We start from the raw sequence: 23542 nt of genomic DNA, 5'->3' as shown, positions 1-23542 counted from the left end.
CCATTAGCTATTTTAAAATGCAGACTTTGTAACCAATTATGCAGAACGGATTTATTGCCATGTTTTTCCTTGTTGTCAATTTTTTTTGTGACAGAGTTTAAAAAATAAATGTATACGTTGAGGTTTAGATTTTGCGTCTAAGTTGCGTCACTTTTTTGACACAACTCCAGCTCAAAATCTAATTTGTTAAATATTTTAATGCGCTCAAATGTACTCATGATAGACCTGTGTTTGAGGTCTTAAGATCTGATATCACTTCTTGCGATGCCACTTCCGGTGAGGTCATGGGTTATAAAACCACTTCCTGTGATGCAATATGTGATGTCACGCACCATGATGTGACTGGCCCTGCTTATTGGGCTGCATTCCTTGCCACAAATCCACCTCCCAGGATCAAGAATGACACGAAGCACATCACAAAAGTAAATAGCAATAAAACTTACAGAAGACGGATACCCTTGCGGACTGGGTGGTGAAGTGTAATATCGAGAAATGAGAGCGCATGCGCACAGTCCAAATCCTCTCATACAACTGTAGTGCCCCCAAGCCTAGCAACAGACACAAGGCGCATTGCCTTAAAGCACAAACACACAACCGAGCAAGAAGTACAGTAACTAAACTGGGAACTGAACCCAGAGGATTGGCTTTTACTCCCGGCTACCCCTCCAGATCAAATTGTGTGATCCTGGGACGCTTATTGTATCCCCCCTGTGCCTCTTATCTGTAAACTTTAGGCGCGTTAAGGCCAAGTGTGGGGTAAGGGTTGGAAGCTATCCTGAGACCAATTCCCTCACAACACGTGGGATGCCATCTTTCCTATTGCCTCTTTCTGTCATGCCAAGGTGAGCACGAAATGTGGCCATAGAAAACCGTGGGTCCTCGCGACTCGAAACCCGCCTGTGACAACTCCATCCCTTTGTCTTCAGATTTATGGACCTTCTGTAGCAGATCCGACGACCTCCTATCGAGACTAGGTCCCCCGCCCCCTGCGCCAGGGTCGTGCCTACCTCCTCCTCACCCCGTAGCCCCTCTGGCCCCCCTCTCCTAGCCCATTCCTCAAAATGCCGTGGATGGTAGCGGAGGAATAATTGCTCCTGCCGTTCCCTCTCCTAGGCCATCCCTGTTCTTGCTGCTTATGCTGATGCTGAGGTTGCTACCACGAGAAGGTCTCCATGGCGACACCCTCTCCGTCTCTATATCCCTGACGGACGCAGCGCACAGCCAATGGGAGGTTCTGCAGTCCAAGGCAAGTGGGCGGTGCTCCATCCATCAGCTAGCAGAGGCCCTGCAACACACACCGACACACCGGAGACATTAGACCTGTCCCACCTTTTTATTTCATATTGTTTATTTATTCCTGTTCCTGTAACCTTTATTCCATCCCGCCCTCGAGTCAATTTATGTCCGCGAACAGCGATGCAGGGGACGCCCACCGCCGCTGCTGTCGGGCCCCTATGTCTGTGAGCCTTTTCGATCTCCCTGTGGGATGGAGAAAAAACCGACGGAGGGGGGCAGGTTTATTTAATTCATCTATGGTTTTGGGCTTTTCCGCTCGACGAATGGTTTTGGCTCCCCGGCCCTTCGCCTCCGCACTCCCCGGACCAAGACGGCATGCTCTCACAAGTACGGCAGACAGAACCGGGGACCACCATGCTGCTGGACTACGGGGGACGCAGGTAAGGCAGGCCCGGGGCCTCTTGTGCATACGCTGCACCTGTCTGTCCCTCCCTCTTCATCAGTCCCTCCAGGTCAAAATTGGCTGTTCCCATGGCCAAGGCTGGTGTGTGAAGTGTCCACGCGAGTGCGTGTCCGCTGCCTTCTGCGTGTCCGTGTGTACTCTTATAATTGTAGTCATTTACGTTTCTTACACCTCGATCTGTGGATTCAGTCTTGGCACTAGAATCCTAGTTTCCCTTTGTTATGTTGTGTTTCATAATTACATTTGCATAGATTTATGTGGAAATATATATATTATATAGCGATATGATACAGAATGGGTTAACATGTAATGTGGTCTAATATTGCCATTGAGGAGTTCTGGTGACATCATAAACCACGAGGCAGAGGGCTGAGTAATGTATAAATAGTACTAGGACGCAAGGGTGGCAATAACAGAGGAGCTGTCATGTTACCTGTTATGTTTCTTTGTTATGTGACATTTATTTTTGGATACTTTGCTTGAAAAAGCTGTTTTCTTAAAAGTGCAGCAAAAAGGGAGTACTCATTTGAATTAGAATGTTCAATTTTGGTTTTAACTTTCATAAATACACTTGCTAAACCAGTGGAACATGTGATGGCCAGTGTATTTGACTATAGCTGCAATGTTTAGTGCACAATTGCTGCATTTGCCACGTAATTTGCCATATAATTCAAATCAGTTCCATAACTTAGGTTTTTCACCAAACGTTATATTGCTTCTAGCTCAAATGTATGAATATTATACTGCCAGAGATTGTGGTGCATAACTTGTGGGTTATTTTTGCCACACAATTTGGTCTTCCAAGCCAAATAATTATTGTAGCTCTGTCAATGATAAAGCTCTGCAGAGTGATTCTGGAGCCATCATAATAATGATGAAATCCATTTTTCAGAGGGAACCCTGAAATATTTTCCATATTTCATGAGAAATATTTGTTTTATATCACTGCGTTGTGTGCAATAAAAGCACATTAGCATATATTACATGCACACACACACTAGTAGATTTAGGCACAATAGATTTAGACACATAGAGATACAAATCTGGATTTAGTAATATTGATTTTTTAGTTGTATATGTAGCCAATAACCGACTCAGCTCTTGTTGCTTGAGCTAATATTAACCAACTCAATGGAACACTAGTATAATTGGGTGCACAAATATGTGTAACTTTTTTCGTTTATATGTCTATCTTTACATCTCTTTATGTGCCTGTGGGGTGTTTTATCTTGGTGCATAAGTGTGTATGTGTTTAAGTGCCTGCCTGTATTTGCTTCTGTGGGCTTATGCCATGGTGAGATTGTTCCTGTGTGTGTGTTGTTTTTGTGAATTTTCCTGTGTTTGTGTGTGTACCTATGTCTGTGTGGTAGTGTCTGTGTTTGCACCATGTCTTTATGTATGTTTCTGTGTGTGCGAGAGAAAGAATTAGCACTGGTCTGTAGTCTGTGTCTCTGTCTGTGTATATGTTGTGTCTGTAGGTTTGTATGAGTGTATTGATTTTTCTTTGTGTGGGTGACTAAATGTCTACGCGGGAAGGCATGTTGACTTTACCTCTGACTGCATCGCCAACATGTAATAGTCTCCACCACCCAGAGATGCCTAGGTGGCAGAACCTTCTCTTTGTGTATGTGTTTCAGTAGCGGCTGTTATGGGTCAGTACTGGTGAGGCGGGGACGGGTGTTTAAAAAAAGATCCATTTACCTTCCAGCCGCCGCCTTTCCTCTGTCCGACACAGGAAAAAGGAAGCACATGGGCTTATACACTCCCCTAGCCAATCATGATGCTGCTGTCACCAGCATGACAGCAGCGTTGTAATTGGTTTGAGCGTCGTGGTTCAGCGCTCAGACAGGGAGTGGGAGGCTGTGCATGATTTCCACCCAAGCTGTGCAAAACAGCCGGGTGGAAAACATGCTAAGTGCGCATGACTGTTTGGCCACCCAAGGCTGCCAGCCAAACAGACATGCACACTTAGAAAGTGTTCACCACTCCTTCCTTGCTCTCTGCGCAGCACCGCCCACGCCTACAGGGCCAGTACGGAAAAATAAAATGATAACATATTGCTATTATAATTTTATTTTTCCTGTGGGTCAACCCTCCTCCACCTTAGTGAAGGAGCCGCCTCTGTGTGGACTGTATGTATGTGGAATCTAACTGTTCCATGACCCACCCATGGTTCACAAAATTGCGAGAGGTGCCCTTCTAATCCAAATGTTTCCTCATTTGGGTCTGGCCACCCCCGGCTCCTGGAAGAACTCTCTCTGTGGGCCGATTTACCAAGATTTTGCATCTGTTTTGCATCACTTTTGTGGTGCAGCCCTGATTCGAGATAATTTTTAATATTTACTTAACCATGTAAATCAGTTTGCGTGGCTTTGCATGGTTCAGTAAACACAAATGAACGCAAGGCAGTGCAAAGTGCCAATATGCGTTCCTTTGCGCTGGCGAGCCTTTCCATGGGCGGAGCATGGGCGTTCCCACGCATCCATCCATGGGGTTTGGCGCATTCCCAGATTTACCATTAGTGGTAGAACTGGGAATGCGTCAAAATGCTACGTGAGGCGAGGTGAGGTGAGGCGTAACGAGAAGAAACATCTTTATTTTACTCCTTTTTTCTCTTTCCACAAGCGCTGTATTTTGCAGCACTCAAAGATGGAGGAAAACACAGTTAAGGATTGTTTTAGTGCAAGACGGTGTCCCTTCCTGTGCAAAAACTATTCTGCTTGTACAAGAGTGTCTGCATTGGCATTAAGCAACACCCAGTGCGCCAGCGCTAGGAGGCAGCAGAAATTCGACATATTTTAGTTGATATGGCACATTTTTGTTGTCTTCCTTTCTTGCAACGCAGTGCCGCAAGATGCCTTGCTGCGTTGTGTAAAATTTAAGTGCATCTGCCCCTACATGTGTCTACTGTATGTGTGTGGAGTCGAACATATAAATACCCCACCTGGGCACCATCTGCTTCTGGCAGAAACATCTCTGTATGTGTGTATTGTATGTGTGTGGAGTCACAGTCCTGACTTTATAGCAAAAGCCTCTCTGTATGTATGTGTGTATTGCATGTTTGTGGAGTCACACAGACCCATGCCCCATCTGTGCTTCCTCACCAGGGCCTGGCCACTACCTGCTCCTGGCAGAAACATCTCTGTATGTGTGTATTGTATGTGCGTGGAGTCACAGTCCTGACTTTATAGCAAAAGCCTCTCTGTACGTATGTGTGTATTGCATGTTTGTGGAGTCACATAGACACCCATGCCCCATCTGTGCTTCCTCACCAGGGCCTGGCCACTACCTGCTCCTGGCAGAAACATCTCTGTATGTGTGTATTCTATGTGCGTGGAGTCACAGTCCTGACTTTATAGCAAAAGCCTCTCTGTATGTATGTGTGTATTGCATGTTTGTGGAGTCACATAGACCCATGCCCCATCTGTGCTTCCTCACCAGGGCCTGGCCACTACCTGCTCCTGGCAGAAACATCTCTGTATGTGTGTATTCTATGTGCGTGGAGTCACAGTCCTGACTTTATAGCAAAAGCCTCTCTGTATGTATGTGTGTATTGCATGTTTGTGGAGTCACATAAACCCATGCCCCATCTGTGCTTCCGCACCAGGGCCTGGCCATTACCTGCTCTTGGCGGAAACATCTCTGTATGTGTGTATTGCATGTTTGTGGAGTCACACAGACCCATGCCCCGTCTGTGCTTCCTCACCAGGGCCTGGCCACTACCTGCTCCTGTCAGAAACATCTCTGTATGTGTGTATTGTATGTGCGTGGAGTCACAGTCCGTCTGGCAGAAGCCTCTCTGTATGCATGTGTGTAGTCCATGTGTGTGGAGTCACACAGACCCATGCCCCATCTGTGCTTCCCCACCAGGGCCTGGCCTCTACCTGCTCCCGAGGCTGGTGCCCGAAGGCTCCCACTCGCCAGCCCCAGCTCTGCACGTGTGTGCCTTGCTGCCTTCATCTGTGTATATCCTGACTCACGACCCAGAGCCTGTCTGCTTCCTCAGCAGGGCTGACCTCCTGCTGAACCCGACGTAAGATCCTCAGGTGTGTGCCTGTGTGTGCCGTTGTGTATCCGGTTCTACTCACCCTGTGCTTCCTCGGCGGCATCAGGGCCCGATCTCCCCTGAAACCCGAGGATGGCGCTGTACAACGATAAGATGCGTAAGAGGCTGACTCAGCTGTGTGTGCGCGCGTGAGTATCCCTCTGTGCTGGGGTGCATACATTCTCACAGCTTCAGAGGCTGTCTGTCTTTTTTAAGCACGGCATGATTCTCCCTCTTAAAACCCCGAAGCCAGCGCTGCAAGGTGCTCAGGCGTCAGCCATTGTTCTGCGCCTGCCTTCTCTCCCCCTCTGTCTTTGTTGATGTGTATCCATTCTCACAGGTCCTGAGCCTGTTTGTGCCGTCTGAGCGGGGCCTGAACCCTTCTAAACAAAGAAGATGGTGCCTTAGGTGCTAGGATGGCAGCTGTAATGGTGTGTATGTGCTGGGTGGGCAAGCAGGGCTAGAGTCGGGGTACCACGCTGGTGGACGGTGTCTCCCCACTTATTTTACCGGGTGGACGCCGTACCCCCTACCAAACGGCTGGACTTCCATCTTTGGCCTCTCTGGGACGAGGAGCTCAGAGCTCGCAGCACGCTGCTCACGCGCTGACTTCTCAGATCCAATCGCATCTACGGGGTGAGCGAGGGGAGGCAATGAGCCCGAAGGTGCAAGCCACCTATCGTGACGTCACTTCCTGTCGTGACGTCACTTCCGGTGACAGCGTCCCCCCACTTCTTTTTTTTAGGTTTTGTGCCCTATGGGCAAGTGTGTGTGTATATATTTATACTGATGTATATCCATTCACACAGGCCCTGAGCCTGTGTGTCCGTCCTAAGTAGCGCCTGATCTCGCTCGAATACCTAAGGGTGGCGCCCTAAGACGCGCAGGTGGCAACCTCAGCCGGGTGTGTCCATGTGCCCTGGTGTGTATCTGGTCCCACGCCATGAGCCTCTCTGTGCTTGCTGAGCAGGACCTGGCCTCCACCTGATCCGTGAGGCTGGCTCCCTAAAATGTTTAGGTGGCAGTCGGACTGTGTGTGTATGTATGTGTGTTTAGGTGTGTGATGTTCATATATATGTGCGTGTAACTCTTTCGCAACAGCTCTGCGTCTGTCTGTGCTTCTTCAGCAAGGACCATGGGCGTCCACAGAAATTTTTCCAGGGGGGGGCTAACCTGGCAAATGAAGGGGCATGGGTGATGTTAATCAATAGGGGTGGGGCTAAAATGGCAGACGATCAAGATCGGGTAATGCTCAGGCCAAGCTGAGAAAAACAAGCATTGGCATAGCCAAAAGGTCTCGCCTTTGGGACCTAAGTATTTAGTTATGCAGCAGGTCATAAAGGTGAGACCTATTGGCTATGCCAATGCTTGTTGTTATATTTGGGCATGTTGAGAGGCTAGGGGACTGGATCTCAATGTCGGGTTGGGAGCACAGCAATGACCTACTCAATTTGAATGCGTAGGTAATACAACCGGAGGCGTGAAATGAAAGGTTCACTACCAGGAATAACAGGAAGGTAGAAAGTTAGGCTGGTTAGAAAGGTAAGGAGGGGTAGAGGCAGGCATGGTGGTGAGGGGAGAAACAGATGCATCCTAGGAGAGCGATGTGAGGGAGGGAGGCGAAATGGGATGAGGCACTGAAAGGTAGGTCGGGTAAAGACTGTAGTGAGGCAAACATAAGGGTAGCGAGGGCTGAATGGTAGACAAAAGGTGTAGAAGAAAAAGATTCAGGAGCAGAGACAGGTAAATCAAAGATGGAGAGGGGAGAATAATGCAGTCTTAGAATGTGAGAGAGCCAGGTAGAGAGAGGGTGAGGTGTGTCAGAGACAGCTAGAGTCAGCTGAGGAAGAAGGAATAAATAAAGACTGAGGTTGACAGGTGAGGTAGAGGGGTGCGTTGATATAAAGGAAGTGCAGCGATGTGTCAGAGAGATGTTACCGAAGAGGAAAAGAAGTAGAGGTATTGAGAAATGAGTAAGGTACTAAAAGAAGTAAAGGGGTGAACAGAGGTAGAACGAGTGGAAGGGGAGAGAACACGTAGAAGATGAATGGCAGGGTAAAGTGAGCGATCAGGCAGTGAGGTGTGGGGTACAGAGGGATATGTTGTTGCAGTGAGCACTAGATGTGGGGTACAGAAGGATATGTTGTGGCAGTGAGCGCAAGGTGTGGGGTACAGAGGGATATAAGGCAGTGAGCGCAAGGTATGGGGTACAGAGGAATATAAGGCAGTGAGCGAGAGGTGTAGGTACAGAGGGATATAAGGCAGTGAGCGAGAGGTGTGGGGTACAGAAGGATTTCAGTCAGTGAGCGAGAGGTGTGGGGTACAGAGGGCTTTTAGGCAGTGAGCGTGGGAAGTGGGGTACAGAGGCATATAAGGCAGTGAGCGAGAGGTGTGGGGTGCAGAGGGATATAAGGCAGTGAGCGAGAGGTGTGGGGTACAGAGGGATATAAGGCAGTGAGCGAGAGGTGTGGGGTACAGAGGGATATAAGGCAGTGAGCGAGTGGTGTGGGGTACATAGGGATTTTAGGCAGTGAGTGCGGGGAGTGGGGTACAGAGGGATATAAGGCAGTGAAACACAGGGTCAGGACGTCCTGCCAGACATGATAGGGAGCATACTGGCAGATAGATATGTTATTGACACAAGACTGTGTACGTTTTAGTGGGATCTGAAATCCGGGCTATGCTGCAACCTCAATTTTTGACTTGGGAGGATAATGCATCGACCCCCCCACTCTCCCCCCAGAACTTCTTTCAGAAGACCCCTTGCTCTCAGGCTACACAGTGTAGGTCTTGGTGTCCAGACCTAGTTTGCCACTTCCTCTTAGGATGCAGCCTGCACTTTCACCTATGGCTGATCAAGGAAAGGACTGCACAAACCAGAATGCCTTTGAGCCCCAGATTGAAGAAGGTGGGTGTATTTTCGCCCCACCTCTAGCAATGGTGATGTCAAGTGGCACTCGAGGCAGAGCCTGTTCCGTTTCATGGCCTTAGGGAGAAAAAATAGATCATGGCACACACAACACTGCTCTCTGTCTCCTGGTCTCGGCAGCGCATACCCAACCCGCTGAGCTGCCTCATTGTTTCAGGGTGGGATGTATGCTTTTGCAGCTCAAACTGGCCATTGTCAATCTGCATGAGATAATCAACCTCAGATAGAATGACAATGGGCGGGAGGGGCTGCGGGGAGGAGTGTGAGGCGCCCCATCAGGGAGTTGAGGCCTCTGGCCTGTGGCTGGGAACAGCTCTGCTCCCTGCAGGGCCCAGAATGACGACAAAAGGCTTCCGTAAAAGCATGGGTGTCCGCAGGTGGGGGCAAGGAGGGGTGCTCCAGGGGGAGGCAAGTGCCCTTTCTTGCCTCCTTGCCCCCACCTCTCCCCTGCGGACGCCCATGGCAAGGACCCGAGTTTCCACTGAACTCTGAGGCTGGGACCCAACCAGAGCCAGGGAGCAGCCCGCTGTGTGTGTGCGTGCTTGTGTGTGTGTGTCTGTATTTATGAGTTTCTATTCACCCCCATGCTGAACCTCTCTGTGCTTTCTCAGCAGGGCCTGATCTCCCCGTAACCTTGAGGCTGGCACCCTAAGATGCTCAGGTGGCAGTCCCTGCTCTGCTTGCTCTTTTCCATGTCGTATTTTAACCCAGAGAAGGCCTTGGCAGCACCTGCTGAGAACGGTGAGTATTTGCCGGGGACATTGTATGCATGTTGCATGGATAGGATGGGGCATAAACTTGATTCTAGGACTCAAAGCAAACCCATGAGCCATACATTAGCCACCGCAGTTAGAAGCAAAACTAATCCCCTCCCCAGTACACTGCTCGTGACCTTGCACATAAAAACAAAGGTAGGAACCATACTTGCCAACTTAAATAACGATTTCATCGCCCGAGAAGGGGCGGGGCATTGAAAGGGGACCGGCCTCGAGCCAAGAAGTACCTATGAGGCACTTTTGAACCCCCTTGCTGAGGCTGGTGCTGATTTCCCGGGTGTTTTCTCACCCCTTAATGTACGTCGGCAGGTCAAGTCCAGAGAAAATGAGCTGGAAATACACTCGCTACAGTGGTTTTCAGTTTTTTTCCCTGCCACAGTGTGATTTCGACTACTCACCAGAGACCGTGTGATGGGAGCTGATATTGTGTGTCACACTGTGGCACCGTGTGAGTTGGCAGGTATGAGAAATAAATGACGTGTGGTGACGAGCAATGTACAAATTATTAGAATTTTATGCGGCACATTAGGGAGGATTTCCATAAGTGCTGGTGCCAGGTGCTACACTCAAAATAATCTAATGAAACAGGGCCAGATTTAGAGGTGCCCTCGTTGGCTCTTATATCGGAAAACTTACTTGAACGACTGACAGAGTATTGCCTGCTAAAGATAAGCCGCCAGTCAAACTGCCATATTTAGTACTGACCATGTGATGGCTTTTTTTCAGTTTGTCACCTCCTGATTTTTCCTGTCACTGACATAAAATTAAAACAATGACCCCCACACCCATGGAAAAGAAAACCTACCTAGTTGAGGGAAGTCATCATTATTTATTTGTTTTCCAAAAACAAACTCCCACTTTGGAAGTCGATTTTTGAAAAACAAAAGGTTTGGTGGACAACATCAAAGCGCCTGTCCCCAAACTTTAAGAGGAGCTGTCTTGACAGTGGTTCCTCTAAAAGTACAGAGAACAACTCTCAATTTTATGGACAATAGTTTGTCATTGTGGCAAACGTAATGTCTCCCGCATCTGTGAATGGCAGAATACCACCCACCGAACTTAAGTCTTGTCCCAGTCTGTTAGTTATGCCTGAGTGGAACACACAGCGCCCAGTTACAAGAATGACATAGATCGTGGACCTTTCCGATTGGGATTGGGATTCACAGATACAGCGCGCTCACAGACTGCCCCTGATACAAAGAAACAAGGAGGGTCAATACCCTCGGCCGATTCTGATAAATTTAGGAAACTTTTTCCTTCGACAGGCTATCTCATTAAAAGCCAGACCTAACACTCCCGTCTCAACAGACTCTGTCACGTTTTTTGTGAGATCGGATCTGAGTAGAGCCACAATGGAGAGGCGCTGGAAACTTCGTCAATTCATTGATCCAATAAAGACCCTTGGCGGGCAAGTTTACCTGCAGGAACCAGCACGGTTAAAAGTATTCAAGAGCGGCCACACATATTTTTTCTCAGACAAAAATGAAGCTGAACAATTTGTAACTAAATGGCAAACTGAAGCTACTGATAAAATGTGAGACAAGTTCATAAAACTATTGCAATGCCATGAAGACTCTGGAAATTGGATCACTCTGAATTCTGACAGAAAGATGCCCGGACTCTCGACTTTGATGTTTGACCTGTCAAATTGAGCTCAGGGGTGTTAAAGTCTCTTCTTTTCTTTTTTTCTCTCCCTTCTTTTTTCAAGGAGTGGGAATAATGAAACTGAACTGTATATATGTTTGTGCAGGTCTGATCCCCATGGCTGTGATCCTGTATGGCTGCCCAAGACAGCGGCAGCTGTATCAAAAGAGGAGGTCTCCTCTGGGGGTAAAGGGGTGGTTTTGGGTGGGTGAGGCAATGGAGGGCAGTGGGTGGGTTATGGGGAGGGGGAAAAAACTGGGGGGAAAAAACAACACGAGGATAACTAGCATAAAGAAAATGAATAGCAAGGTTATTTTGACTGAATCATGGAAGGAAGGAGAGTAGAAATTGTTTAAGATGTAGCGGCTGTGATGTTTGGCATGGAACGTGGCGGGTTTGAATAGCAGGAACAAAAGAAGATTAGTTTCGGAAGAATTAAAGATGTATAATCCACAAATAGCTCTGATATCGGAGACTCACATTTCATACAGAGACCGAAATTTGCTTAAGCAATTGGGTTATGAGGTACTTGTTTGTACAGATTTAAATGCCTCAATTCGAGGAGTAGCCATTCTTAAACAAAGGCAACTAAGAGCAGAAATGGGTAAAACTTTTATAGATAAGGCGGGTAGATGGGCTATAGTTCAGCTGATACTCGAAGGCTGCAAATATACGTTCTGTGTTATATACGGCTCAAATATAGATGAACCATCAATCTTCGACCAAGTTAATATGGAGCTGCTGGGCTGGGAGGGAGAATGTATAATAATGGGGGATTTTAACTGTATTATGAGTTATGATATTGACACTACTAGGGAGGGGCGTTTCAGAGAATGCGAAGGACACGCGCTGCTATCATAGATCTGGGTCGTATACATGCGCTAAAAGAAGCGTGGCGGATACTACACCCAAAAGTACCTGGCTATACTTATTATTCAGCCGCACACAAATTTTGCTCTCGCATAGACATGGCCTGGGTATCAGATAGGATCCTAGAATCTAGCATTATGGAAATTTGTCCAAGAGTCTCTTCCGACCAAAACCCTATTCTCCTTTTGTTTAACATCACAGCAGCAAGAGAAGGCCCCAGATCCTTTTAGTTTCCTAGATACTTATTTTTAAATACAGACTTCTTAAGACAATTAAAGGAGCATCTGAAAGAAGTTATCGATATAAATATCGATTCGGCCTCACCAATAGTTGTATGGGATGCTTGCAAGGCGAGTATACGGGGCTTTGCACAACAATTTATATGGAGACAGAATAAGGAACGCAAAAGAGCAAATGAGGAAACTATCGCTAATATAATCTTAATTGAGAACCAACTAGCTGAGGCATTACTTTTGGGATCAGTAGAGACAGAAGAATTGAGTCATAGTTTGATAAATCTCAAATCCGCTCTGAAAAACACCTTCAGGAAAAAAAGTATTGCTAAACTGAAGAAGTATCAACTGTCTCAGTATGAAAGCGGAGAAAAGATAGGCAAGATACTGGCATATAAAGTCGCAGAGGACAGGGCCAAAACTGCTATAAAAATAATTAAGGGACCTAATAATCAGGTTTACAACAACCCTAGGCAGATTCTGCAATAATTTGTTAATTTTTATCAGGAACTATATACCCCTGAAAACCATATAGATGAAGATGAGATACTTAGATACATTGATAGGAGTATAATAAAAAATATGGGGGATGAACAGTCAGACTTGTTAACAGGCGATATCACAAAAATAGAAATCAGACTTGCTATTAATGCTCTGCCATCTGGCAAAGCAACAGGAGAGGATTTGATACCTTTGGAATTATACAAGTTATGTACGGAAGAGCTGATTCCACTCTTCAGTCAGGTTATCCGCTTTATAGGGGTGGGGAAATAGGCCCCTAATTCCTGGAATTCTACACAAATTGTTTTTTTTCCTGAAAAAAAATAAACCGGCTGATGAGTGTGGGTCTTACAGACCCATCTCGCTTATTAATAATGATGCTAAAATATTTGCTAAAATCCTAGCAACTTGATTGGCGCCAATAATGCTTAGCATGGTCTCACCCCAACAACACGGGTTCATCCCAAAAAGGGATACCGCGTCTCATATCAACCTGGCCGTGACCGCCTTTGATGTCGCTCAGATCAAGCCGACCCCACTCAGTATGATGTTATTGGACGCTGAAAAAGCGTTCGACCGAGTGGGGTGGGACTTTCTCTGGGCTACGCTATCAGCATTTGGCTTTAAAGGTCAATTCTTGAATTGGATACAGGTCTTATTTGACAATCCGATTGCTAAAATCAGTATTCAGGTATGCATTCTTCTACATTTTCAATACTTCGTGGCATACGACAAGGGTGTCCCCTTTCACCTCTGCATTTTGCGCTAACAATGGAGCCATTTCTATCAGCTTTACAGAATCAACCCCTGATAGCCCCTTTTGTATCTGGCTCAAACTCCCTTAAAATTACAGCATACGCGGATGACATTGCAATATTTTCAACAGATGTGTCTGAAGCTATGAAGGGAATCATACAAGAGGCAAATAGATTTGGCGCGGTCTCTGGATTTAGACTGAATACTAACAAGACCCAAGTCTTAATGAACTATAAATCTTCGGCCCCAATACAGGGAGCCTGTAGCGCTGCTACTTATTTAGGGGTCAGTATTTCCGCGAAAATTAATGAAATAGTTGCATTAAACTATGTGGCACTTGTAAAAGAAACAGTTACCTCACTTAACAAAATGGCATACGGTGCCGCTTAGTATTAGCGGTCGGATAAATTTTATAAAAATGAAGATCCTGCCTAAATATCTTTACCTATTCCGATCTATCCCTTTACGGGTAGATAACTCTTATTTTAAATGGTTAGATGGGATCCTCAGTAGCTTTAATTGGGGGTATAAAAAAGCTCGCCGAGCAATTACCTTACTAAAACTTCCATTCAATCAGGGAGGTCTCGATTTTCCAGATTTTAAATGATATTTTTGGTCATCTTTTCTTAGTCCTTTCCGTATCTTATTAAATCCTATTAATAGTCTTTTTTTCATAAATTTATGTTATGTGAAGACTCCAATATGTTCTTTTTTAGACTTATTGATCCAAACTACTTTAAGAGGGTCAAATTTAAGACTGCACGGGATGCTGTAATTATTTGGCGGGAATTCCTCATCAAATGTAAGGGGTCGCTATATCATAGTAGATCTCCCTTGTGGGCCAATCCAGGTCTCCTGCAAATCTTCCATGATAAAGCTGGCAAACATCTATTTAGCTTGGGCATATAAACTCTGGGGGACTTGTATGGCCATAATGGATTCATGACATTTCAAGCACTGAAGTCTGTATATAATCTCACAGAAGGGGCGCGGTTCAAGTATTATCAGATACGCGATTACTTTACACGTAGATTAAACCTTATGTCTATCCCTGATTCTGATATCTGGAACTACCTTTATGCAGAAAAGGATAAATCACTAATTATGACTGGATATAAGAGCTTAAACAGCCTCAGGATTGATGATTGTGTGAAATTAGCGGAGAAATGGAGCAAAAAATTAGATACTGCTGTTACAGCTACTACTATCTCCACAGCTCTCAGTAGCATAAGTAGATCAGTCAATTCTTCTAATCTCAGGCTGCAACAATATTGGACAATCTATCAGCTATACTATGCTCCGAAAAGAATAACAAAATGGTCATCAAAACATATCAATAGCGATCGCACAAAATGCCCAAATTGTGACCTTAGGTCAGCCGATTTGAAACACATGTTTTTCCTCTGTCCTGAACTTACAGAATTCTGGGAAGGAGTGACCTAAGCTCTCTCTCAGAAGTTTGGGCGACCTTTCTCACTCACAGTCTTAGAAGTATTAGTGGGTGGGCATAACTGGACTATCTGCAAAGAGATCTAATAACTATTTTAATTGCCTGTGCTAGATTGACAATAGCTCCGGTTTGTATATCGCAGAGCCCACCGACAGTCCTGGATTGGTGGAATCTGGTCAAGGATACATATTATATGGAATATGCCTTGGCCAAAACAAGGGGGATTCGTTCATTGTGGAAATTGGAGAAAATCTGGGGATCGATGATATGAATCTAATCTCTCTTTTCTTATTCTTTAATTCTCAACCTTGCTTTTCGATTCTTATGGAAAATTATTATTCATTTATTTTATTTTATTTTATTTTATTATCTTTTTTTCTTATATTGGACGATCATGTGTATGTAACCTGCTATCTCTCATGTTGTCAATACATTATTTTTTTTTAAAATAGATCGTGGGCCACGTTTCCTATATTTTAGCGGCATACACAGTGCAAAGCTGCAGACTATCTGCGCTGTGTACTAAAAAACATAACTCATGGGTGGAATTCTTGTCAAAGTCTGAGCCACTGGCAGTCTTTTTGAGGCCCCATTCCTGTCCATCATTTTTTTGCCCACTGTGCTACCCAGATAATGGCCACCTATATTCAGATCAGACTTAGGGCCCGAGTCTGATGCGGTTGGGAACGGCTCCGACCATTGGTAGAAGCCGCTCCAGCCGCATCGGAATTGCCAGTTTAGATTCCTTTCCGACCGACCCATTTAAATGGGCTCAGTTCAAAGGGAATCCAAATCGGTTTTCCAAATGGCCTCTGACGGGCTCGCGAGAAACCTCTGATGTTTCATCCTTGGTCTGCCTCATCAATGATATGCATCTTGAATCCTGCAAAATGTTGAGCACCAAAACAATGTCTTAGCTTTCCCATTACACTTAGAACAATACTGCACCAGGAAAATTCTGCATGGTGCAACGTTTGCAGGGTATGGTATTACCTATCATTGCAACTTCTGTACCTTAGAATGGAAGAGAACGCAGAAATACTGCACATTTTTCCCAATGCTGTGGTGTGTAAACTCAGAATGTGCGGTGTTTGACTGTATCAGTGCTGCCAAGTTTTAATTGAAAACAATTATGCTAGCATCCCGCCTTCCCCCTCTGGTCTAGTAATAACCACACCACTTGGAGTCACATTTTGGCCACAAAATATCATTTGCCCCCAAATCTTGGTTTAGGGTCGCTTATATTAAAGGACTGAGAATTTCTTCTACTCTTTATTTCATTTTCTCTTTCTTGTTTTCCTTTTGCTTGTTTCTTATTTTCTTTCGTTGTTATTGCTTTTAAAAAGGGAATGAAGGTAATCCACTACTTAAATTGCTGATTACAGATGAACGCATGCTGTAATCCTGAACATCATCCCATATCTTTGTTTCTTTAACAATTTGAAAGAAGCTACTTAGTACAAGATTCTATCTATTATCCTGATATTGCCATCTACGGTCCCAAAGAGGTGTTATTTTTCCTAAACCATGCAATCTTTTTTGTTCCAAAGAACCCAGCCATGTACCCAAGTATATGGAGCCACTAAGAATTTTCCTCATTTACTTTTTTTCTTAAATCATACTTAACATTACTAGGTATAGATGTCATGCCCAGCAAAATACTATCTGCGGACACCAATGGTGATAATCAATATAAAAAATAAAGGCATTATTAGCAGAGGCAAATTTACTCCCAGAGACCTTTCATATTTTTTTGCTAAAAGTTTTTATAGCTTGTTGACAGGTGGTCGCAGTTGGAAAGTTTCAATGATGCTTGCTTACTGGAAAGCTTGATGTACCTTTGTTAAGTTAGCAGTTTCTTCAGTCTATGGATCATTGTAAATTCAGAGCTGTAGGTAATTGATTTATTGATCCCACAGTCCATCCTCAGGGCGTCCTTAATGCTGGTGGAAAAAGTTAGGAGGATATATATCCTCTAGAACATGGTTCTGTAATTCAGATAAAGATGGGTTGACGACCTCATTCCTTGGTACAACCTAAAAGCTGTATCCTAAGAGAGGTGAGATGTTTACCCCCTGGGGTACAATTTATGAGTCTTACATTACCTAGCAGACGTTTAGGGCTCTGCTGAAGGAACACTGGCACAGGTATCCATGTGGTAATTTTGCTAAGGATTCACCTGATATACCCAGAAGAAGAAAGTAAGGAGATAAGGAGAAAAAATTAAAGTAAGTGCAAGGAGGAACAGCTGGCATGGATATCTGTCGACCGTTTTCTATAGAAATGTCAGCACTTTGGGGAGCCTGCTCTCCTGAAAAAGAATGTCATTATGGGACAGACTGCACTTCTTCCATACTATACCAATTTGGTGAGCCCTAACCTGACTATGTAGCTTAGAGGAGTCATAACACTCATTTTCAGTAAGCCCGTACGCATAGTTTGTGTGATATTTCTTGCTTAGAGCAACATGTGACAAAATACATTTTGCAAGGATTGATGTTACACTAATCGGCTCCAGAGAAGGTACCATTCTTCAGGGTGTGGGGGGTGGGAGGAAAGGCACTATCAGTGACTTCTGCCCTTTCACACAATCAATTAACTCAAGACTTAATTTGATTCAGAGGTGTCTTTGGCCTCCCAAGTCAACAGAGTGATTAATGTCATCATTCTGCAGCTATCCTTCCTCACAAAACCCTCTTGTTCCTCAGTTGTACTATCAAGCAGGGTTTATAGAGCATTGGTAATTGGGCAACTAGCCTATTGCAAGATCGGCTTTCCTGGCTATGAAAGTGGTTAATTAGCAATATATAGAGACTTCAAAATCAGGCTGCAGAATCATGCCAGAGTTTAAAAAAAGTGATGAGCAGGTCAAACCTTCATCTGAGGCGCTACTTTGGCTCTCAGTGGACCTGAGAATCAAGTTCAGAATCTTCTGTATATACCGTAAGGGCTCGAGAAGCAAGGACCAGGAAACCTCAACAATATTGCACTACATTACCCCCCCAAACAGAAGTCCATTTTCAGCAACAATAAACCTCATCACCCAACAATCCTCCAAAAAGATGTAACATGCAGACATGCAATAAGGTCATTGGAAGTACACGGATCCTGGCTGTCAATCAGACAAGTATTTCCGACTACCTTGTCTCAAATGGGTGGAAGCGATTGGAGAATATAAGACCAGGACCCTCATGCCAATAAGACATGAACCCCCATCATTCAATGATCTGCGAATCTTGTTCTCTTGTAGCAGCCTGAAGATGCCAAAAGCAGATATACATCACGTTCTAAAACCTCAGAAATGTATTTGGGAGGGTTTGAGTCACACCACTTCACAGAGGTTGCCCTAATATAATTAGACTATTGTGAGTATCCAACTGACACATGATTCTTTTTCTATGCCCAACATTTCAAGAAGTGTAACTAGAGGAGCACAGCCACAATTATTGGTGAATGTTTTATCTTGCAAAGATCATAACCCCAGTAAAGTGATGACATTCAAAGTATTGTCAAACCAGGATACTATATCAAACTACAATCTTATACAAAGCACATTCTAGTTAGTGTGTTCGGGCACATGCCAGCCATTCCCGCACATGGAGGAAACACATCTAGAGTCCCTCTTTTTCTTCCCATGAGGACAGGATCGCCTTCTATAGGTCGCATGCTTCCCCATCTCATTTGACTTAGAAAAGGCACTGAAGTATTTTACCATCATGTTTAAGAAGGTGATTCCTAATATAGCACCCCCTCCCCTACACACACACTCTACAGATCAACACTGACCAGGATAAATGTAAATGTAAATGTATTTGAGCTTATATAGCGCACAGCTACCCACAAAGGGTTTCCCGGCGCTTGCTTAGGGAACCCGTCCTGGTATTCCCCTGTGAGATAACCCCGGCAGGGTATCCACAAGGTGAAAGCCAGGCATCCCACCGCGAGGGGCCGTTGTGGAGATTAAGCAAGCTATTGCCCAGAGTCGCAGAGTGTGAACCCGTGAGTCGAGAAGGCACCGGAGCGAGAATTATCGAGTCCGTGGAATTTTTGAGCCCAAGACCTGCCGAGGCGGGGATAACTCCATGGTCGGTTCTACAAGTTGATTTTATTACTGCTGTGCATATTTCATACATATAGTGGCCCTATTCAAGCAGTGAGACTTTAACAGATGAAAACAAATACTAACTTTTAGCACAATGTCTTTACATGTAACTTCCTAATTTAACTAAACCTTCTAACATTAGGTGCCACCAAAGATGATTTTAAATATTCTTTATGTATAACTTCCACATTTAACACATCTATGCGCATGCAAGCAAACATTATTTAGAACACACATTTTTACATGTGTACCTTACACAAAACCCGAAAATAGGCCACAGTGAAGGTTCAGGCTTCCCTATGGCACTGTGCAGGATACTGCTTATCAGATAGGGTATCTTTATGTGTGTCAACACATCTAACAAACCTAGGGCCCCATTAGGATGGCGGGCGGATTGCCCCCGCCAGGCCGGCGGTAGCGATCCGCCTGCCATCCTTACCTAAAAGACCCCGCCACATTAGGATGGCTGGGGGTCCGCCGTCGACCGGGCGGAAAACATGTATAACATGTTGGCGGATTCTGTAAGCCACCACCATCCATATTATGATGCAGGCGGCAATTGGCCTCTCCATGGTGGAGACTCCGCCATGGAAAGGCATGTAGTCTTTTATTGAGCGGCCCGTTGCGGACCCCGAGGGGGTTAAGGTGGTGGGTGGCTGCAGTTACATTTGCATGCACAAGGTGGCATGCACCGTGCGGTGCCTGTCACCTTGTGCATGCAAATGCACAACGTGCATTCACAGCATTGTGGCATGCTGTGCTGTGAACACAGACCCAACAATGCTGGGAATGGGGGACGCCACCATCACGGTGGCAGTGGCATCCTAATTGCAGGAGCGGGACCGCCGCACCCCTGGCGGACGGTCATGCATACCGTTATGGTCCGCCCGCCATCGTAATGATGCCCTTAGTCTTTAGGGGATGTAAAGAAATACAAAATGTTACCGGAATGTGCCAACTTCCTCTGTATTTGGATTGCCTCAGGACTAAATAATCAAGTGTTATGGTAGAAAGGTCCCTCGTGTTTTAGGTATGTCTTGCAGTAGAAAGCTACAACACATTTGAGGGAGATTTTGTATGGATTTGCAAAATTGCACTTTAGGGTGCCACATGTATCAGCCTGCAAATGATACATATGATTGACAATGTAAAATTTGGCAAGGCGGATATGGTTCAAAGCACAAATAATATTAGCTTCTATGATATAATATTAAGGGGAAAGATATGATACACAAATATTGTGACAAAAATATCTGGGGCAAAAATATAGACTACAAAAATATAGTGAACCACAATATCGACATTAAATATGTAAGGAGCACGTGAACTCCAAATATAATATACAGCCATTACAAGCCTCATGTGAAAAAGATTATATACGTGCTATCAGCGTTTCTGTATTTATACAGTAATAATACCCAGTAATATTCCAAAAATAGGATGTGGGTTGAACATCTGTGCAACAAATGATGAAATGTATTTATACAGTCATATACAATCTTAAGTTTTAAAGAAGTATATATTTCTTTTTTCGATGTATTTTGCATATGATATATTACGTTCATATCTTCTTTCTTTATTTGTAAATAACCCTGTATTTAAACAATGATTTTACATGATGAAAAGTGCTGCTATATATATGTATGTAGAGAAACATATATTTCGGAGTTCATAAAATTTTCTCACTTTCTATGGTCACATGACCGAATCACGTGCTGTTTGTGGGTGTGCACTTCAAAGCATTTAAATCTTTCCATTTCACTGTGACCGATGTGTGATCAAGGGTTTTCGCGCCCGAAACACTTCACTGTTGGAACTTAGCAAATAAAGAAAGCATCTTGCCTCATTGAAGTGGTCTGTTCTCCTTCTTCGCTGGTTTTGCAATGCTGGAGGTGGTTTGGAGTGTTATTCGTTGGATATACATATATATATAGTAGTTATAGTTAGGACCTCATTTCTATTCAAAAAGCGCTTTTTCTTTTGCCAATATCTTTGGCGCCATTTGACGAATCTTCACGAAATTTTCAAAACAAATTTTTTCACTCAGGTCAGCTCCTGTCTTGAAAGTTTCGGGTTCATTCATCAAGCGACGGTCAAGAAAAAAGGGGGTCCCAAAACGCATTTTTCACATGTTCATTTCCATAGGAAACTTTAGACATGGCTACAGCCCGAGCTGTTGAATGGAATTACACCAAATTTGGCAAGAGAGCTTTTGGTCCAGAAAGCACTCTTTTGGTTAAATGGTGTAAATCCATTCAGTAGTTGCTGAGAAATTAAAAAAAGAAAAATATCAATATTTGCGCACCGAGGAGTGTTTGTGATCCCTCCCAGACATGATCTTCACTCTGATTTGCTGCCAACACTCTAAACCAGAATTTTTATACAATCAGTGAACAGGTTTTTAAGTGTTCAGAAATGTGGCGCTCAGCTTATCACGGTAAGTATTAAGATGTCGTGGTATGGAATTAGGTGCTTCTTGGCAGAGGAAAACCTTAACCTCTGTAAGAGAAGAGGATCAGGGACCTCTCTCTAATGTAATTGGACAAGAATCCAGAGCACACTTAGTGTATCAAATCAAATTTCAATCTTCAAATGGTCAAATGGCCAAACCAATGGGATAGATCAAACAGACATAAGTTTTCAAAAGGTTTTATTGTTCAACAGTGTTCTTTTCTCAGAATCACTGTGCTTATCACTCTAGCCTACACGTGTTTCATCACAGCATGTGGCTGTGAATCTTCAGGGCTGATCTAAATGATCGAGGCGCGTTATCGGGAGACCGGTGATAATTCCGTCCCGGTCCTAATCGGGATGTTTCTGTATAAAAAAGAGAGCGGTACCGAAAATAATCGGTTTCCGTTCCGTCAGAATGGGGGTAGTGTGTGAATTTACACAGCGTCGGTATTTTCGGGCCGTTTGTTGCCCGTGGGTTGAGCTAAGTGCAGCTCCTGTTTCCGAGTGCAGGAGCTGCACTTAGCTCAACCCACGGGCAGCAAACGGCCCGAAAATACCGACGCTGTGTAAATTCACACACTACCCCCATTCTGACGGAACGGAAACCGATTATTTTCGGTACCGCTCTCTTTTTTATACAGAAACATCCCGATTAGGACCGGGACGGAATTATCACCGGTCTCCCGATAACGCGCCTCGATCATTTAGATCAGCCCTGAAGATTCACAGCCACATGCTGTGATGAAACACGTGTAGGCTAGAGTGATAAGCACAGTGATTCTGAGAAAAGAACACTGTTGAACAATAAAACCTTTTGAAAACTTATGTCTGTTTGATCTATCCCATTGGTTTGGCCATTTGACCATTTGAAGATTGAAATTTGATTTGATACACTAAGTGTGCTCTGGATTCTTGTCCACTCTAAACCAGAATGTGTTGGCAGCCATCTTGTGACTCGGTAACCGAGTCACAAGAAAAAGTGTGAAAAAACATTAAAAAACAAGAAACAGGTGCAGGGTAGAAACACCCTGACCCCCTAGTCCTGCTCAGGGGGTCACACAGGGACCACCAGGCCCAAAAAATGTATTTTTCATTTTATAATTTCGGCCAAATTCACGCTGGGTTCGTGAATCTGACCAAAATTAATAAAAAAGCCCTAGAGTGGGACAGGTCCCGAAGGCAATTTTAAATTAAGGTGTGAAGGCCCGTGGGCCCACAGAGCACTGGAGTCTGCCACCTCCATGGGGCTTCATAATTTATGGACAGGAGGGCACGCGGCCCACCTGCAGCCCTAGGAACTGCCACCTCCCTGGGGCTTTAAATAAATAAAGGGAGGGGCCTCGCGGGCCCCCCCAAGCCCCGGAGACCGCCACCTCCCCGGGGTATTTGATTTTTTGGGGGGCCTGCGGGCCCCCCTCCAAGCCCCGGGGACCACCACCTCCCCAGGGCTACCTGATTTAAATGTGGGAGGCTACACGGCCCCCGCTGCCCACCACCTTCCCAGGGAACTATTTAAATTTGGGGTTTGTTACGGACCCCTGGCCCCGGGGACCACAACCTCCCTGGGGCTTTAAAAATGCTAGGAGGGAGGCTGCGTGGGCCCCTCCTAGAGCCCTCAATGGCCCTGGGGACCGCCACCACCCAGGGCCGTCTCCTACAATGTCCCAGGGTACCCACCCCCTGGACATTTCTGTTTGCTATGGCAGGGCAGGAGCACAGCTCCCGGCCTGCCATAGCAAACTCTGCTTTGGTTTTTGTAAGTGAGAGCAGGAAACCTGCTCTCGCTTCCAAAAGCCAAAGCAGAATTGCTTTTGCACAAGGGGAGCTGCATGTCAGCAGCTTCCCTTGTGCAAAACCAATGCTGGCTCCCGCAGGAGGTGGGGAGCCAGCGGAACCGTGGGGGCATTAGAGCTCCCGCCACAGTCCCCAACGTTGAGGCCAGGCCCCGGGGGATGGGGGCCACGCGGCCCCCTCCTCTTTAATTATAATTTTCAAAAAACAAAATAAGGAAAGGCCGGCTCCGGGGGATGGGGTTGCCAGGGGCCATAACTGGCCTCTGAAGGGGGCGACGTGGCACCCTTCC

General features: G+C 45.2%; 1 protein-coding gene across 1 annotated transcript in view; it reads left to right on the top strand.

Annotated features, from left to right (window-relative positions):
* The first annotated feature begins 1319 nt into the window (after window positions 1-1319).
* LMTK3 (lemur tail kinase 3) overlaps window positions 1320-23542 on the top strand; it is a 206341-nt gene continuing 184118 nt past the window's right edge. The window contains exons 1-2 of the mRNA XM_086930342.1: window positions 1320-1676; window positions 9285-9414. Of these exons, the coding sequence (XP_086786468.1) occupies window positions 9327-9414 (88 nt within the window). The 5' untranslated portion in view covers window positions 1320-1676; window positions 9285-9326. The remainder of the gene's footprint in view (window positions 1677-9284; window positions 9415-23542) is intronic.

The sequence above is a fragment of the Lissotriton vulgaris genome, chromosome 7 (assembly GCF_964263255.1).
Source record: "Lissotriton vulgaris chromosome 7, aLisVul1.2, whole genome shotgun sequence".
Taxonomy (NCBI): Eukaryota; Metazoa; Chordata; class Amphibia; order Caudata; family Salamandridae; genus Lissotriton; species Lissotriton vulgaris.
This window is presented reverse-complemented; position numbering and strand designations above follow the sequence as displayed.